Genomic DNA, 19,040 nt, shown 5'->3' with positions numbered 1-19,040 from the left:
AATCACTGGTGGGCATTTTAGAAGAAAAAAGATTAAAGACAAAGTTGAAGCCATGCAAAGGTGCACATCCAAACGTGACATGTTCTAACAGGTGAACTCGGTCAGCAGGTTCCTTATACTCCCACATCACTGTGGGAAAGAACAGCATTAGGTAATTTCTCACCTAATCATCATTAGTCATTCTCTGGCATTCAGTGACTTCTCAGATACTGTGATAACCTGCATAACAGTGAACCGAAGAATGTGCCGAGTGACGCTTCTTGTCAATGTGGGAAATGTGAGCACTGCCTTTGCTCTCTAATGCAAACGGACCTATTATTGCTCCACATGTCAAGACGAAGGCAAACTTTCCTTTCAGTGCTTGCTTTGAAATATAAAAGTCCACATGCTTTCAGAGCGGTGACAAAAAAAAAAGGCCCATCGGGTATCATTGTACAAAGGAAGGCCAGAACCGGAATAAAAGGCCTTCTTTTTGGACTATTTTTGGAGCAGGGGCTTGCTAAATAAATAGAGGAAGGAAGAAAAACAGCTATCGTGTGTGAGGAAAAGGAAATGTGGCAAGCGCATTAAAGCAAAGCTCCCAAAATAACAGGTCCACAAGGGCTGCTTCAACCTCAGAGGGATTTCAATATTCAATAAGTTAACACTTAAAAGAAGACAAGAGTGTCTGCCATCAAAGCAAAAACGTCAGTATACAAACAGAGACATAAAAGAAAAAAAAATAAAACACACACACTCTTTATAGAAAGACTCAATGCAATAAAACCCCCAGCTGAGCAACAGCTGCAGTGTGGATAAACAAGTGGTTCAGGGTATGGCTTCCCTCACAGACAAAGGTAAGGAAATATAATAGTGTAAAGACAAATAAGGCATTTCGACACTAAAATATAGGTGTAGCGTTTGTACAAGCGAAATGAAATATCACGACGATATTTCAGCCAGACGCTGCAGCAGAGTGGAGAAGCCGGCGGCTTGCTGGTAGAGCTCGGTGACGCGGTCCATCATCTCCTGGGTGGCGGTCGCCGACGGGTAGTTTTGTGCTGCGCCCTTCGTTGCCACGACGACCGCCTTCAACACCTGGCAGAGCCTCCCTCCAGAAGTGGTGATCTGAAACGAAGGAAGGACGCGACGTTTGCCTTGGTTCCGTACAAGCGTTTTACAATGGGAGGATTCGGAGAGCAGGAGCCTACCTTGGCCCGGAGGTCGGCGGAGGTCAGGAGGCGGGACAGAGTGTCGCCGATGAACACCAGCTTGTGCGCGGTCACAATGAGACTCTTCCCCCTGGCGACGAAGATGCGCGGCGGCTGGTTGCCGTGCACGCTGCTGTCGAGCACGTCGATGGCGTCGGCGAGGCAGGAGAGGTGGGCGAAGCTCTGAGAGGAGTAGAAGGAGAGCAGCTCCGAGTCCTCCAGGGAGAGGGCCACCGGCAGAGGAGGCGAGGGAGTCAACTGTTCGGGGAAAACGCAACGGTGAAGGGTGGAAATGAGAGACATGGAGGAGAAGACTTCAACTCACTATGCCTTGGGAGAGTATTTATACTCTTCCAAGTTTTTGTCATTACTTCTGCAAACTTGAATGCATTTTAAGGCTGTTTTTTATATATTTAGGAAGTAGAACAAACATCATGCATAGGGTTTTCAAAGTTTCACAAATAATCTGAAAAGTGGTGGCAATGTTCAGCCCCTTGTACTCATATACGTGCGACCAATCACCTTCATTGGTGACCTTGTAGTCAATAGAGTCCAAATATGTGTGAATGTGTTCCAAGTTTTATGAAGAACACCGCACAGGTTAAGGAGCAGGTTGTGGATCGGTTTAAAGCAGGTTTAGGTTCTAAAACAATATCCTGAGCATCTGAAAATGGAGAGTATGACACAACTGCTAACCTACCAAAACCTAAACTTCCATTGAAACCAACAGGCCGGGTAAGGAGGGTACTGATCAGTAGTCATGTACCAATAATTTGGGCCTAATTTTGGGAGATTGGTCGATACTTTAATGATTTATATTTAGCAATTATTCAGACAAAACAAAAAATGGCAAATCAGGCTTTTTAAAGACATCGGTGCATCATTATTAACCAGAGCATTCGAGCAGGACAACAACCCCAGACATACAGAAACACCTTTAAGGAAAAAGTTTATATCAAAGCACATTTATGTGCTGGTAAGGGCAAAATACCAGACATAAACACAATTGAGAGAAAGGGGCAGGACTTGAAAATCAATGTCTCTGGTGCTCTCTGAGGTTGAGCTATTCTACAAATTAGTACAGGCAAAGATTTTAATCTATAGCAAAACAACAGAGACACTCCATAAAACTTGCAATTAAAACAAGATTTTCATCAGTGAAAATTTTACAATCAGGTATTTTATTCCTTCCACTTTGTCCAAAGTAGGTCATGCACTTATGCGCTATCCTGTTTTGTTCTATTACATAAAATTCTAATCAAATAAATTAAAGTTTATGGTTTTATCTTGGCAAAAATGTGGATAAATTAAGGGCATAACAATGTCTTGAAAGGGCATTCCAGATTTCAATAAATGATTTGGGGAAAAAGCACTGAAGAAATAGAAACAACCCAAATGAGAGTCCAGACTGAGCCACAGGAAAGGCTATTACCATTGTCTTCTTACTATTAGTCTTCAAAATACACCATACCTTTTCTTGGTCATGTAGTCAACCAAGGTGTGAAAAAGGAGAAATTATTATAACATCTAAAACAACCACAGCAGAGGACACAACAATAACGACCAGGCAGCACAGATTCAGATTCGAGTGTGGGAACAGCAGCCTAGAAAATGATTCATGACACAGTCCCAATTATTTTTCAAAATTATAGCACAACAAGTGCTATTATTTAAGGCATACACAGTTATTGGGACCTGCCTTAAAGTGCCGGGAAAAAAAAAACTGTGAGGTGTAATTTGTCTACATTGAAATCCATGTGACTGCCATGTGCTGATAAATTCATCCACATAAACCTAAGGGAATCGCAGAGGCAACTCCATGGTTTGAAAAGTCGGAGTGAAACGCACAACTCCGCGCAGTTTATCAAAAACAAGAGACGCTGCTGAAGGAAGGACTGTGCTTTCTGTCACTTATTGTCCTGCAGCCTCCTTACTATGTGAGGCCAGATTGTTGAGACTCACAAGCGAACTCTTGTTTTTCGTCTGAGCCGCGATGGCAAGGGAACCCTGCGAGGAGCAGGAAAAATGCAGACTGCTGCACAGAAGACGTGACTTCAGTTTGGCACAGCAAAACAAGACCTCAAGAGTCTGACGCTGGACGCTCAGAGTAACTAATTACGGTTTCTAATGTCTGTGTGTATACTTTCGACACCAAATCGACAGGGCTGGGAAGGCCAATGCAAAGCAAAGCGAGTCTTGGGAAGCAAACAGCTACAGCTAGCTGGATTAATGAGTCACAGTGCTCACTAGTAAACAGAGCGTACTGTCAACTCAGAGTGAATAAGTGACTTATCTGAGTGGAGCTGCTGTTTGTGCATAAATCATCTGTGACAGCAGGCAGAGTGACACAACAGGAGCGTGGTACCGTCATTGGAAAAAAAACAGAAAGTGCACGAGTTTTACAAAACAAGACATAATAAAAAAAAAAAAAAAGAGATTTGGTCTTTCAGGTTTTTAAATGAATAAAATCTACTCTCAACCGCACAAAGACACAATAAATCCTACACTTTCAAAATGCAAGGGAAAAAGAAAGACAGAGTAGAAGAAAACACAAGGAAAAGAAAAGTGCAACTCTGCTGCTTCCTTTACTTTTTTTAAAAAAAGGGAAAGTTGTATCCAGGTGTTGCTGCAGGTGCCTTCATAAAAACAGAAGCTTTGGCAGTTTGACAACACAGCGCGAAGATGGAAAGTTGTCTACAGTGACTTCACCAAAGCACCTGTTGCTGGCCATCAATCTGCGAAGAGCTACAACATTTAAAGTCCTTTCCTCCACAGTGAGAAAAAATTTTCCTCAAGTGGGGAATCACTTGAGACCAATCTTCCACGGACTGCAGTTCCCAGGAAATTCACCCCGAGCTCTGACTGTGCTATGCTCTCTGGATCCGCAGGCTGGAGTTGGCACGTTAAAGTCTGACATTAAAAAAAAAAGATTTGCTGAAAGCAGAAAGTTTGTTCTTTCTTAAGAATATGACAGAATGACTCCAACATTCCTTCTGGAACAATGTGTTTCTGACAGAAATGACCACAGACATCTTGTGAAATGACCACAAGATGTCTGGGCATGATGCACCATGCTATCCAAACTAAACAAGCATAAGAGCGCAACGATCCAAACCCACCGTCGAGCACGCAAGTGGAAGGGTTATGAATTGAGCTTGTACTTCTGGTCATTGAGCCACCTATGAACTCTGCTCAATGCCAAAGTTTTACAGTCAAACATGAGGCCAGCAAAGGGAGTTTGTCCAAAATGGGTCATGCAACAGGGTACTGACACTAAACATAGCTGCACATATACAACAAATGGGCTAAAAAACAACATAATTAAGGTTTTCTAGTGAATGAGACACAATCTAGATCTAAACATGACTAATATGCAGCGGTGAGACCTCAAGAGAGTTTGCAGTTAACTAATTTGCAATACTGCTCTAATTGCCAAGACTTAGGGAAGGCCAAAATATTTTTTTAATTAGTAAAACCACAACAGAACCACGGTGTACTTTCTTGTTCCACAGGACTGCATGTGGAGGTGAATAACATTGCGCAAATTACTCACCCTTTGCTCTCCGGTGAAAGTTTGTCCGTTCTCAGAGAGGACATCCGGAGGAAGATCTGGTTTACCCTAACATGGGGAACAGAGAACAGTCAGTGGTGACTATGAATACTTCGTCGCTCATAAACAGTGACTGTTAAACTGACCTGCAGCTTCACATATCCAACACTGTCTCCTGAAGGTACCGGGGCTGGGATTGGGGTCAAGCCAATCCCTGCGTACTCGTTGCTGGGGTCCTCTTCTCCATTAAAGGGGCCCATCGTTAGGGTGACGCAGGCCGGAGTTGGAGGCAAAGGAAACATAGGCTGAGGGGTTGGCGGCAGGGGCCGTTCTTGGATCCAGCTCCCTTTACGAGAACCCATTCCACCGCCGCATGACTTCCCATCAGGCACTGGGAGCGCTGGCAAGGGCCTGCGAGACAGAGATTCCTGGGAAGACAGACGAGGTCGCCCTTGAGCCTGCAGGAGGAGGGCAGACTCCTCCAGAGAGCGCTGGACCAGCGATAAGAGCCCCTCGTTTGGAGGAGCGTTCCCGATGGCAGACAACGCCGGAAGCAGGTCCGAAAGCCGAACCCAGGCTTGCTGGAGAGGCGGCGGAGGGTCGCCTGTGTGGCTGGCCTTCCAGGTGGACAGGATCTCAGCCAGAGATGTAGCCAGGTCCCGCGAGGACAGGGACGAGGCGGTGCCCAGCAGCGAGTGGACAAGGTTCGACAGCGAAGCTTTCCATTGAATGTCGCCGGAGCCGTTGCTGGAAACAGAGTGGCGACGAGTGGAGGCGGAGGAGGACGAAGAACACGAATGGGAAAGCACTTCAATGGTCAGGGAGGGCATGTCGTAGATCCCACAGTCAACCTCAGTGGAGTCTTGTTTCTGATCTCCGCCGCTGCCTCGTTTGTCGAGTTCCGGAACTAAACAGACCTGTCCAACGTGGGCGATGTCCTCAGTGGGGAGGCTGCTGGTGGACTCACCCAGCACCAGAGGGACACCTGGAAGAGTGGGGACACTGTAGACTTCGTCCTCGTCTTCATCAGGCTTTATGTCTGCCACGGGTTTGATCACAGTGATTGTGGGGACGTTATAGACCTACAAGTGGCGAAAACGACACATTTTCACCGGATGCCTAACTTTGTAACTGTAGAAATGAGGAAAAGTTAAATGAAAATTCTCGGCCAATGTGATAGGATGATGTTTTCTCTCAGACAATATGTATTTGAAAACTTCTTACCAACACCACCAAACAAATAAATTTGTTAGTGAGAAAAATACATTAAAAAGCAGCAACAATCTGGTTATACAAGTGTGCACACTCTTAATCTAAAACTGTAATAGGAGTCTGTCTGCAGGCCACATCCTCACTTGGCAATATTTTCCCACTACGCCCTACAAGCATCCCCTAAATCTATCAGACTCTGCGGTTATCTCTAGCGACAGCCTCTCCACAGGACTCCTTAGACTTTGTGTCAAATTCAGATCTGGATCCTTGTCGGGTCATTAACACTTTTCTCCTGGTGAGGTCATTCTGGTGTTGATTAGGTGTGTAGTTGAAGTGCTTAAAAAGTGCTATCATCTCAGTTTTCAACTTCCAAGCAGATCCCTGGATGCTTAAGAGTCAAAACTGAATTGTATCCATTTGAAGAAAAGTTGCATGTTTGTTTGTGTTGTTCCAGAGACAAAACATGAGGGACGAAAGGTTTAAGTTTTGGTATCTGACCATAACACATTAATCCACATTGTTTTGGACGGTTTTAGCCAAGTAAGCCTGGATGTAATGCTCTCAGTCCAGAGTGATTGCTGTCAAGTGTGACACACAGCCAATACTTACAAAATGTTTCTGGGGCTCCTGGTTAAAAAACAATTAACCAGTTTCCAATTGACGTGAGCGAGTCTTTATCTATCTGCACTCAGGAGATAGTTTTGAATAATGAGCTCCTTTAAGCTCACCTAACCTGTCTGCACACCACGGGCTTAACAAAAGAACACAAGACAGTGCCGAGCTTCATTTCAGATTAACCAGATGCACTATACCTGTACAGGTGTGAACTCAGGAAGGTTGAGAGATAAAATAAAATCAAAAAGTGCTTCAACAAGGTGCTATCTTAAGTGGACGCACATTTATGCAATCAAATAATTGTTTTGTTTTTTTGAAGGGGTTTTTTTTTAACCTTTTTCCCTCCCAACAGATTTGGTCGTTTTTAGTCGAGTTGTACGGGAACACAACCATGAGAAGTGGAAAAGTTTTGGAATATTACTATTTTAATTTACTTCACAAAAACTCACCCTAACTGCACTTTTAGATTGAGGTCATGCCATTTAAATTAGTAAAATACTGCACTTTTCCAGACTTTTTGATTATCAAAAGTCTGGAAAATATGAAATTGAAATGAGCAAAAAAAAAAAAAAAAAGGAAATCACACAAAGATCAGCAAATATATACAACATTTGGAGTCAGTAACAACATTTAATAATATTTAATTATTGACCACTTTTGTACACCCAATGACAGAAAGAAACTGTGTCTGTAATTACATTTGGGACCAGGGAGGATCGGGACAAAAGGGAAAAATAGTCCAACAGCTGGCACACATTCTAAGCTAAGATTAAAGGGGAGGCCACTGTGGTCAGGGTGGTGGTAGTGCTGGTGGTAGGACAACCGTAGAATGGCCCTCACACATGGGTGTGACTGGGAGAAAATAGTAACAACATTTGGACTGGATAGACAGGCTTCCCCAGCCGACAGAGACAGGTGTGGCCCCGCCTTGGAGGGGGGCAGGGAGGCAGAGTAATGGTGGTATGTGGGAAGAAATAGTGACAGGGTATGTGATAGTTATCTCCCGCATTCACGACCCACTGCACTTGTATAGACATGAGTTCCAGAGTAATACCGCAGCTTAGAGTAATTTCTACACTAATGACTGCAACGAATGACACAAACCTAGCAGGATTACGAATAAAGCACAGTTGTATTCGTAATCCCTGTAAAACTAAAACCGATCGAAGCAATTCCTTCACGAACCTTTTCCAAGCCAGTTAAACTGTTGTTCTAAATCAAAAGAAAAGCGGCAAAGCCTTTTCTTCTATAGGAAACACCCAAAAATTGAGAGTAGCCCAGTTTTATATAAGCACTTTCTATGGTTTTCTGAGGATTGAACAGGACCTGATCACTTATGTTGTGATCTCAGATCTGGTAACGATTCAAAATGTTAGTTGTTGGGATGCACCAATCAGTCGGGACTGGAATCAAACAATTTTTCTAGTAAGAAAAAAATAATAAATTAATAGAATGTTTTTGTCTAGTAAAAAATTCTAGAACATTTTTCTAGTTTGGTTAATTATTAGTCAATTAACCAAAATATAAAAAGAAAACTGAAGAAAACTTGTATTTGCTGATAAATAACCTAATCTGTACATCTCCAATTACTTGACGTCGTATAGTTGGAAAATCACAAAACAACCGACATTTCCTCATTTTTGTGGTGCAAACAGCTGTTAGCCGTGCAGCACAATCACATATCTTTCTCTGGTCTCTGCATTTAAAACACAGAAGGAAGTTGCTCACAAATAGAGATCGCACAATATTGTTATTGTTATTAAATAAAACAGAAAAACAATCAGACGTGCAAATAAATGACTTACTCCTGCAACATTGACAATGTTTTCCATGAGTGGCAGCCATATTTAAGGGTAGTTTGGTGGACAGTTTAAAACTTAGTCAAGGTTTCCTTAAAGTGTAAATTGGTCTCAGATTCTCAGTAAAAACCAGGATTTTATGGTATAATGTTATTCACAATTGCTTAGCATAATGTTAAATCATATTTTACCTGATTACATGCCTCACAATCACATGTACTGAAATATTTTTAATAAGAGCAAAGCTCGTCTGTCTTAGTGTAGCAGCTTTCTTTCAGGTCACTCATTTGCAGTGTGTAGCAACGGGTAGCGAAGGGGCTGAGTGCTCGATGCAGCTTTACAAACTTCCAGTTATCCTCAACACTTTCTCTGGGATCTCACGAAAATAACTTAAAACCATGAGAGGATAGAAAAATTGGCTTCCCATTAACGGCCGTTGGGGCAATCTACAGTTGTAGGTAAGGTTAAGGATTATTAACGGGATTTAACAGAAGATTTTAGCGCATTTTCGGATTCTTTAAAGACATTGAACTCAGAGCTATTTCATATCTTTTAAGACACATACTAGAAATTAAATACTTGCTTTACCTCTGTCTCAGGGTCAGCTTGTGATTGGACACTGCGTGGGGTGTCATAAATGCCATCGACATCCTCTACGCGAGTAGATTGGATCGGCTGCTGCCACCTGCCACTTGGAGGGGTGTCATACACCTAACATGGCAGCAGAGGATACCATCAAGCTATGACTGTACATCTGTATGAGATCATGCATCATAACAACTGATGTAAGGTACAAAAGTAAGAAGAGGACCATACGGGTTTAAAGACTTGTACACCATACCTGGTCATCTGCAGCATCTGAGTAATCCTGCTTTTCTCCAGTTTTGTTCGGCACTCCGCCACTTCTATCCAGGCCGTTGCTCATCTTTTCTCCATTGCCCTGGGGAGTTCTGATTTGCTTGTCCTCTGGTTGCAGCTGGCCTGCAGGACTTGCCTGAGCCGTCAGTTTGGGGATGGAGGCGACCGACTGAGGTGTTGCTTGCTGTGCTTCTTTCCTGGTGACTCCTCTCACCGGAGGGGCTGGTGGAGGAGGTTTGCGGGCAAAGTTTGGCGACCCCGGAGCCCTGGCTTGCCCTGCTCTGATTGAAAAAGGGGATCTAGCCGCACCAGGTTTGCCCCTTGCAGCTGCAGAGTTTGGGGGAAGACCCTTGAGCAAGAGTCGGGGAGACGCTTGGGTTGGAGTTAGCGAAGATGGGTGTTGGTGAGCCAGAATGGTGGCGGGTGGCCGATGTAGGTTTGGCCCAACAATGGTAGGTGTTTGGTAAACTCCAGGTGTGTCCTGACTTGCTTTGGGCTGTGGCGTAACACTGATCCCAGAGGTGCCGTTAGCGCAGAGAGTACTGCTCACACCACCACCTGTTGGGGACTGGTAAACATCATCACTTGCAAGTGGCGTCCCTTTGGGCACCAAATAACAGTCGTCTGAATGTCCTACTGTTGGCTTGTCTCTCGGAACAAGGTATGTAGTGTCTTCTGGTTCATCGGTAGCCCTTGGGACGCCACTTGGAGAAAGGTAAACAGATTCTGAAGCCAGGAGAACTCCAGGCTGCCTTGCATGCGGAGCTGCAGAAGGCATGGGACTTAATGGCTTCTGGTAAAGAGTTCCAGACATTTCTGAACCACGCCCCCTTAAAGATGGAGATCGTGGCCGCCCTGTCACACCAATATCCCAGTCCGGTCTGGGGCGAGTGCCAGAACTTGAGTGTGAGCGCGGACGGCCGGCCTCCACTCTGCGTAGCTCTCCAGTTCGAGTCGCGACTCCCCCGCCTCGACCTTCGCCTGTGGCAGGTGGCGACAGATATACTCCGTCAGCAACATCTGTGCTTCCGCCGACAACAGTTCGAGCCAAAGGAAGGCCAGGGGATAGGTATACAGAGTCTTCCTTCAGTCCAGGACCAGGCTCAGAGCCTGGTGGCGGGGCGGTCTCCAAAATTCTGAGGCGGTTGGCGGGAACAATGCCCTGTTTGCCATGCAGGGAGCACTGCCACCAGCCTGGCCCGCCAGTCTTCTCTTGATCCAGAACCATCAAGATGTCGCCCTTTCGGAAAGCCAGCTCCTCAGGGCTTTCTGCTGTGTTGTCATACAGCGCTTTAGCCAAAACCGTCTACAGAAAGAGGAGGAATGACAGTGGGAACTTTTATTACTTACTAGTTCTCTAATTAAAACACCAAATAGAATATGAAAGAGAGCTGCAGTCTGCAGTCTACGGCTACACCTGTTTGTCTTGTCTCACATGTTTACGCCACAAACGACTATACTCCGCAGTAGTTGATTATGTCACCATAGTTTGCTTGTTTCATACCTGACTTTTAAGAGAGTACAGAGTGCATTTATTACCTTTCATAAGGTAATACAACCGTTAATATTTGTTTATGTACTTTCAATAACCGCTGTAAGGAAACATGGTTATTTGACTCCAGATTGAAACTTCTTTTGTTTTGATCTGGGGTTATAATCTCTCAGAATTCATATGAATTCTAACTACAATCTCCAGATTATGTAAGGCAATTGAAATATATTCAATGTAAATATAAAAAAAGATGAAATTCAACCACTTGTATGATAATTTCTCAGTATGAGAGATGCACCAAGAAATTGGTGACCAGAAATGTGAGACTCTCAGCTCAATTCACCATGAGCGATACCTGGCTGGTTTCCAATCGGTTAAAGTACCAGAGGCTGTTCACTTTGCTACATATCCATGGTTTATTTTTTTGTTTGTTTGCAGAGGTAGACATTTCATGGGAACAAAATAGAGCCGTCAATTTGCATCTGTCTTGGGAACATTTGGTCATATTGATGAAGGAAGGAACTGACTTGGAGCCAAGAGTTGTGGGTAAAAACATTCGTCTGTTGGAATCTCAGTATAATTTCACACAATATACTCAATCCACACTAATTGCCAACAGAAGTGTCGAAATATGGTTCAAAAGGTCAACCCCAAATCCCTTTGCTTTAAATTAGTGATTATTATTTAATTATAAGTTGAGAAGTAACCCAGAGTCTTATCGACATGGTACTGCCAAGTCAGATGGACTTTGTTGATTGTTTAGAGCCGGTAAATCGGGAGAAATGACACTGAATAGTGAAGAGTTCAGGACATCTGAATGAAAGGGGAGGAGAATAGGTGGACCACAAAGAACAGAAATACACACACACACACACGCCAACACAAGCCCACAGAAAATCCAAATCTCAAAATCCCCAGCTGGGTCAGTAATGATGGCCAAAAGAGAATGAGGGGAAGCAGTCAGAGGTGGATCAATGATCAAATGGACACGGGAGCTTAATGTTAATGAGCAAGATGAGAGGGAGGGGGAGGGGATGAGAGGCACATCTGTCCCTGGCTGTTTAGGGTTTAATTGCCAACCCAAAGCCAGAGAGTCAGACCCCCTTTCATTTTCTAAACCAAACCCCCATCAGGGACAGAGAGGCTCCAATGAGCCATGAGGAAGCTCCCCTCCCTCAAAACAGTAATGGAGGCAATAAGGATCCTCATAAAAATATAGTGAAAATCTACAACAGCTAGAAAGTGGCCATCATGTTTCAGCTTATGTCAGCCATTTCTAATCTCATCTGTCAGAAAGATTGCCATTTTTTATTTTTAAATAAATCCATGCACATAGAAAGATAAGACGTGTACTTACAGAGACAGACATGACTCCAAACTCATTAGATATTTCTCTGAGAAACTGTGAAACTAGGTGTTCAGATCGCTCAGCCCATCCGTGCAGGTCAGATCAGATCAGCAGAGATTTTTGTCGGATGTGTTGACGGGCAGCAGCAGCAGAGAGACTGGCTGCCGAGGCACAGCTGGCTCTGGACCGGACTCATCTCAGCGGTGCGGCTGCCTCGAAGTCCCCCGTCTTCCTGCGGATCCTGTAATCCATGTGGAAACGACGTACACGCTTTGATGAGATACCAAACCGGTCCAGCCGCCTTAAGTCATGCATCATCCATATGCAACGCGACGAGCGATTGTCGTTACGTTACGGTAACGCCACCCTAAAAGATTTCATTTATAAGCAAATGGTGCGCGTTAAAATGGCAATCGAGCACTTTGATAGCTGGAATGTGTGTGTGTGTGACATGAAAAATAATTGTTAATTTGTGTAATTATGAGCAGATAAGACGGCAGCGAACCGTGCCGAGGCCTAGCTTTAAACACTAACCGACTGGATTACACTCTCTAACGCTGGTTATCCATATCGCCCCTTGCTGCTAAGGCTCAATTCAAAACAATAGTCCTGGAGAGTAGCATGAAATCCCAGCTATAATCAGTCTAATCGGCGCTAGAGCACAAAGCCGTCGGTTTAAAATAAAAACAAATACCTGGCTTCTATCTTATCGTGGATAAACTTCCCATCGACGTAAGGCTTTTCAGGGAGATATGTGAGGAATCGCTTCTTTCCAGGCGTGAAAATCTTTGGCCATTGAGGTTCGATCACACAAACGTCGGAGAGCAGACGACGCATGGGCGTCAGAGTCGTAGGTCAACGTCGCCGCCATATTGTGAGTGCCATCTTTTTGAACTCAAGCAAAACTGCTGTCAGACTGTTTAGTCACGTGAATTTTTGTTCAAGTTTCATCTGTTTCATAATAATTTTGATGTATTCATGAATTAAATTTATTTCAGGAATATAATTCAAAAGACTAAACTACTATATACATTTATTGCATAAAAAGATGCATTTTTGTGAATCTGCATGAATGTTTGATTTATCTGTCACTTTGCCTCTGGTTCATCTGAATTTTCTCACTGAGGAGTAATACAGGTAGTTTCTATTTTTCTATTCTGTCTATTCTATTTCAAGCATTAAGGTCAGCATATAGTAATATTAGTGTTGACCTTACTTCAACACCTAGTGACTTAGGAAATAGGTAACTAAAATCTTTGCAGACCCCACACATTCTGGACACATATTGTTTAAGGTTTTACCTTCAGGTAGGCACAGCAGGGTAATATTTGCAAAAACAAAAACAGTTTTTTTTCTCCATGCTGTCTCTCTGGTTAACATGTAATGGTGGCATTTCTTGCTTTTTCAAATTTGAGAAATAAAGCTGATTTATACATTTCTCCCATTTCTGTTCATTTTGATAGAAAAGGTTTGCAACTTCAGAAAGCAAAAGAGAGAAAAAAAAGTAGTTTCTTAGAAAATCAGAATATTACACAAGCTGAATAAAAACTAATGTTTAAAACAGAGATGAGATAATATATATATATATATATATATATATATATATATATATATATATATATATATATATATATATATATATATATTCAAAGTAGTTTATAATACATTTTAGTGCCTTTGTTATGTTAAATATATATATATATATATATATATATATATATATATATATATATATATATATATATATATATATATATATATATATATATATATGTGTGTGTGTGTGTGAAATCTGGCTTCTATCCGCACCTCTTCTGTGATTGGCTGATGTTTTGTGGGTGCGTTCAGGGGCGTCGATTAATCTTCCCATGTAGTCAAAACGTAGACACGTAACGTTATTAGAGAGTCACGAACCTTACAGTAAACAGTTATTCTACTAATTGATGCTACTATTACAGGTCACACATTTAAAAGTTGTCAAATGAAAAGTAGGCGCTTGTTTGAGGCTTTTATTTTGATAGCCGCGCCTGTATCCGGAAGACAGTAGATGTAGCAAGAGTCAAAGGTCCTCTCGCCAGAGTTTGCCTGAGTTTTGTGTTTCATCAAACGTTCCACCTTTGCGACTTCGTCCGTTAGTTTGCATGCCCTGCATGGTGAGATAATCCTCCTTATGGCGCTTAAACGCCATTATTCCTGGCTGTAAAGTTATGATTTATCTCGATCAGATATTTCGAGGTTTCGAGCAATGTAAATTTCATTATTTACATTGCTAATCTATTATGAATCTTGACTGTTTCAATTTGCGTAATGTACAACTGCATTTCTGTGTCACCCACCTATTATGCCTCTGAATTCCGCCTAACAACGAGTCCAGTCAGAGTCCCTGACCTTTGCCCTAGTGAACTAGTCTGTGCATGAAGTAACCTTGCTGCTCCGTGTTGCAGGTGATGTTTCGGGGTTTATCCAGGTTTCTGAGGACCAACCCGGTTTCTGTCCAGAGAAGCATGTCTCATAGCAGTCTGGATGGGAAAGTAGCTATTGTGACAGCCTCCACAGATGGGTGAGAATGACTGAGCTGTTTGCAGAGCTCTTAGTCTGGAACAGCTTTAACAGACACAGAGGACGTGACTGTGGTTTGCGTTTCTAAGAGAACGGATTTCCAAAACAAAAAGAGAAAAGAAAATGTAGTGTCTCAGTGCTAATATGTTTTTATTTAAATGAATGTTTCAATGATGATGTTTCAAATGATACATGTTGACTTCCGGTGCCTTGCAAATGTTTTTCTACCCCTTATACTTTTTGACATGTTGCCACAATTAAACCTAAAATCTAAAATGCATTTTATTGTGATTTTTTTTTTTGTGATAGACCAACCTGTAAGTGTTAGTTTTCAAGACTTACCACACATTCTCCATTTAATTTAGCTCTGGACTTTGACTGGGACGTTTTAGCACGTGAATATGCTTTGCTGAGTATCTAAATGTTTCAATTTTAGGCTTTAAAAATGTCACAGATGAGCCTAAATTCTCCTACAAGGTCTAGAATTACCTTTATTTAGGTCTTAAATTAGTGTATTAGTTTATTTATTGTTTTTCCCTGACATTTGCTTATTGTTTGTTCTTTGGGAAAATTACATCAAAACATCATTATTTACAACCAGCTAATGGACAAAAGTGCACATTTAACAATATTTTAAATTTATTGAAGTTATTTTTTTGGGAGAATTTGCTTTGGTCTTTACTAAATTTAAGTTACTGAAACTTCCAGAAACCATGTTTGCCATCTTGTATTGCGTTAAACCAGCTTGCATGATGCTGCCTCCACCATGTTTCCCTAAGGGAATCAGGTGCAGTGTGATGTGTACACTTAGGTTAAATTACAGAGTTGGTTTATTTGACGTTGTGAGATCGAATACAAATCCGTATTGTACGGTTTTGCACATTTTACTTGTATCCCACTTTTTGTTGGCATAATACATAAAATCCCAAAATCCCAAACGTCAAACCACATTGACGTTTGCGGTTGCTGTTGAGATAAGACGGGTCTGGAAAGTTTTGCGAGGCTTTGTTCATTCATGATAAGACTCCGTTTTTTTTCTCCCCTTCTTTCGCCTCAGAATCGGCCTGGCTGCAGCTCAGGCTCTGGGAAAGAGAGGGGCCCATGTGGTCGTCAGCAGCCGGCGGCAGGCCAACGTGGACAAGGCTGTGGCTTTGCTGAAGAGCCAGAGCATCCGAGTAACTGGAACCACATGTAATGTAGGCAAAGGAGAGGACCGGGAGAAGCTGGTCCAACTGGTGAGCTCTAGCGCATTCAGTGGGGAAATATGTGGAAATATGCAGGCTTTCTGCAAAAACTAGCTAAAAAAAAAAAACAGAATCGGAGGTATTAAGGGAGCTTCTTTATTTACGTTTACCCCCAGTCAATGGAAAATCCGGCTGAGCTCTTGGGTAATAACTGCATTATTTTTCCAGGCAAACCTCAGACATTTTCTGTTGCGGCGGAAGCAACAGACCTGCAGAAGGTTCTGCTCAGGAGGGATTTGAAACCCAGTCCTCCTTACCGAGCTTCAGCTTTCTTTTAGAGTCCGATTTGGACGACTCTGGTGAAGTCGTTCCAAGGGGCCTCAGTCTGTCTGAGGGTGTTGGGGGGTGGGAACAGTTTCTCTGTCTGAAGATATTCAGACGGTCTGTGCTGATGTTTGTTGTTGTTATAGGTGCTCTCCAGCTCTCCCAAGTTCACTTCACTTCATATTTGAGGCTCTTTATTATTCCTGGAGATCAACAGTCTTCCTAAGTCCTTCAATCTTGATCTCGACAGCCCGTAAACTTTTCCACTGCAGAGATAAGTTTTGAGGTACATCCTGGAAAACCACAAGCATGCAGCTATGCTAGACTTGGAGGATACCTGACTGCTGTGTGGGGTGCCTCCATAGAAACCAAGCCTTTATAAATGATTGTACATATGGTAGACCCATAAACAGCCAATTCTTTAGCTCCTGTTTTGAGTGTCCTTTGTTTCCTGCCGGCGTCTAATGTGTCGTGCTGTTGGACAGTCTGTCTGCAAAGCAATTATCGTTTCATCCCTTTAAAATGAATCTCTAATAGTTTCCAAACTCGTGTAAATCTGCAGATTGACTTTTCGAGTTTCCTTTTTTTTTTTTTTTTGGTGAACTGCACCAAGGCTTTAAATGTGTTTTATATTATTTGAGGCCTATGTCTCCTTGGATTGCATGCTACGCTGCAGCTTAACTCCTCACTTTGTGTTGCACTTAGACTGTGGATCAATGTGGGGGCATTGACATCCTGGTGTCCAACGCAGCGGTCAACCCGTTCTTTGGAAACATCTTAGACTCCACAGAGGACGTGTGGGACAAGGTAAAGGCCACGACTACGAAGCTTCAGGACTCATCTTTTTGACTGAAATAGTGGGGCTTTTCACATTTTGCCCCCATCATATAAACTAACTGTACTGTATTTTATTGGGAGTGATAGATATTAGACCAACCCAAAGCAGTACATATTTGTGAAATGGAAGGTAATTTGTGCTTTTCAAATTCTTTACCAACAAAAATGTGACCCCAAAGTGACTCCGAGTCCGTATGTTGTGGAATCAACTTCTGTTGAATCTACAGCTGCTGTTTGTGCCGCTCTGGATTATTGCATGATAAAATATTTGTCCATTCTTCCAGGCAAATTAGCTCAAATTCAGTCAGATTGAACAGAGCACCTCTGTGATCAGCGATTTTAAAGTCTCACCACAGATTCTCAGTTCTATTTGGTCTGAACTTCGACTGGGTCACTCTAACACATGGATATCTTTTTAGTCCCTGGCTGCATGTTTAGGGCTGTTGGGAGGAAGGTTCTCTTTAACATAAATGCCAACGAAAGCCTTTAACGTTTGTGCTTCTAATGTGGCCGGATGTCAAACAGGTTGAGTGGTACGGATGCTTTTGCAACATATCACATTTCAAGATAAACAAAAACTTCTGTTTCCCACTTTTTTCTACCAAAACGGTAAAAAAACAACAACATATATTTGTGTCATTCTTGTTTCTTCTTAGATTCTGTCTGTAAATGTAAAAGCTGCCTTCCTCCTGACGAAGCTGGTGGTGCCTCATATGGAGAAGAGAGGGTGAGGATGGAACTGGGAGGAGAAGAAGAGCCAACAGGGAAATTCTTAGTTGTGTTTTCAATGGTTCTGAATTTCTCTTTCAGAGGCGGAAATGTAATATTTGTGTCTTCTGTGGGTGGATACCAACCAATGCAGGTGAAGTGATAAATTTTCATAAGTATTGGTGTTCAATATTCAGACGGCATCTTGGTGATTTTATGAGTGATTTCTCAATTAAGTTTAGTTTTGAAGACCTTTTTAATGCCACCATGAATGAAATGTAAGACTGAAAAATATATATATATGTAAATGGGATGGTTGGAGGAACTTCATGTATTACAGTCAAGCAGTCTAGCTTTCCTAGTCACTCTTGAGACCCCAGTGTCTTCTGGGTTCAGTAAAACGGACCTGCTGTGTCTCTCTGCAGGGCCTGGGCCCCTACTGTGTGAGCAAGACGGCCCTGCTGGGTCTAACCAGGGCCCTGGCTCCTGAGCTGGCTCACAGTAACATCAGGGTGAACTGCGTGGCCCCTGGAGTCATCAAAACCCGCTTCAGTTCTGCAGTAAGGACACCAACGCTTCATGGATCATCAGGCCTGTGGAGTTCCTGATTACCGTATGGATCTGTGATTTTGTCTGTCTGGTTTTTTTTCTTGTTCCAGTTGTGGGAAAACAAAGACGTTGTGGATGAGTTGAAAAAGCAGCTCAGCATTAAGAGGTGACGTTTAGTTTAACGCCCGTTGTCGCTGAGCTGCTGAATCTGTGGAATGATTGTATTTATTTATCTGCGGCTTCAGGCTTGGAGAACCTGAAGAGATCGGCGGGACGATCGCCTTTCTGTGCTCTGATGACGCTTCCTACATCACAGGAGAGACCGTCACGGTGACGGGAGGGATGAGCTGTCGACTCTGAACCCTGTCTGACATCAGACCAATTTATGATTTTTTATTTTTTTATTTTATCCTTGTCCTTGTCCAGTTTTTCCATCATAAGTCATCATTGATAAGAAAGCTAATACAAATGAGAAATTTTATATCAAGATGCCATTAAAGTTTTACATTGGAAACGCCTGGAAGAGCATCTTCCAGATCGTCCAGTTTGTGTGAACGGCGGCGAGTTTCAAACATCCAGAGGTGCGGCGACACGCTGCGCATGCGCCGCGTGCCTCTGCATGTTCGCTTCAATGCGCGCTGCTGCGTGCTCGGTTGAACGAGTCAACAATAAACGCAGCTTCAGCAGTAGCTAGCTGCTCCAGGCTCGGAGTTAAAATTGATAAAGTGTCAAAATGATCCGATCGCCATCCGCGGTTCTGAACTGATTTGAATTATGTGGTTTCATCATTAGTGACCAGTAGCCTGATGATTCTG

General features: G+C 42.8%; 2 protein-coding genes and 1 long non-coding RNA gene across 5 annotated transcripts; 1 reads left to right on the top strand and 2 right to left on the bottom strand.

The window, feature by feature from the left end:
* Window positions 1–604: 604 nt before the first annotated feature.
* efs (embryonal Fyn-associated substrate) lies at window positions 605–12,300 on the bottom strand. The gene is made up of 7 exons (XM_044097225.1): window positions 12,074–12,300; window positions 9,208–10,530; window positions 8,955–9,077; window positions 4,887–5,822; window positions 4,744–4,809; window positions 1,191–1,448; window positions 605–1,107 (listed from the first exon to the last, which is right to left on the bottom strand). Exons 1-7 carry the CDS (start codon window positions 12,083–12,085, stop codon window positions 922–924), a joined length of 2,904 nt encoding a protein of 967 aa, XP_043953160.1. The 5' UTR covers window positions 12,086–12,300; the 3' UTR covers window positions 605–921.
* Window positions 12,166–18,743, top strand: dhrs4 (dehydrogenase/reductase (SDR family) member 4). Of its 3 annotated transcripts, none has more exons than XM_044097230.1 (9): window positions 12,166–12,420; window positions 14,509–14,624; window positions 15,681–15,858; window positions 16,837–16,938; window positions 17,625–17,695; window positions 17,779–17,830; window positions 18,102–18,236; window positions 18,336–18,391; window positions 18,471–18,743. In XM_044097230.1, exons 1-9 carry the CDS (start codon window positions 12,340–12,342, stop codon window positions 18,583–18,585), a joined length of 906 nt encoding a protein of 301 aa, XP_043953165.1. In that variant the 5' UTR covers window positions 12,166–12,339; the 3' UTR covers window positions 18,586–18,743. The 3 variants fall into 3 exon arrangements, with proteins under 3 accessions (XP_043953165.1, XP_043953166.1, XP_043953167.1); XM_044097231.1 differs by lacking the exon at window positions 12,166–12,420 and adding an exon at window positions 12,806–12,938; XM_044097232.1 differs by lacking the exon at window positions 12,166–12,420 and adding an exon at window positions 13,905–14,217.
* LOC122820065 lies at window positions 14,060–14,502 on the bottom strand. The gene is made up of 2 exons (XR_006368722.1): window positions 14,401–14,502; window positions 14,060–14,261 (listed from the first exon to the last, which is right to left on the bottom strand). It is a non-coding gene; the product is annotated as an uncharacterized LOC122820065 (long non-coding RNA).
* Window positions 18,744–19,040: the final 297 nt, after the last annotated feature.

Source organism: Gambusia affinis, linkage group LG18, assembly GCF_019740435.1.
Source record: "Gambusia affinis linkage group LG18, SWU_Gaff_1.0, whole genome shotgun sequence".
NCBI lineage: Eukaryota > Metazoa > Chordata > Actinopteri > Cyprinodontiformes > Poeciliidae > Gambusia > Gambusia affinis.
Note: the sequence above shows the minus strand (reverse complement) of the source record. Positions and strands in the feature narration are given on the sequence as shown.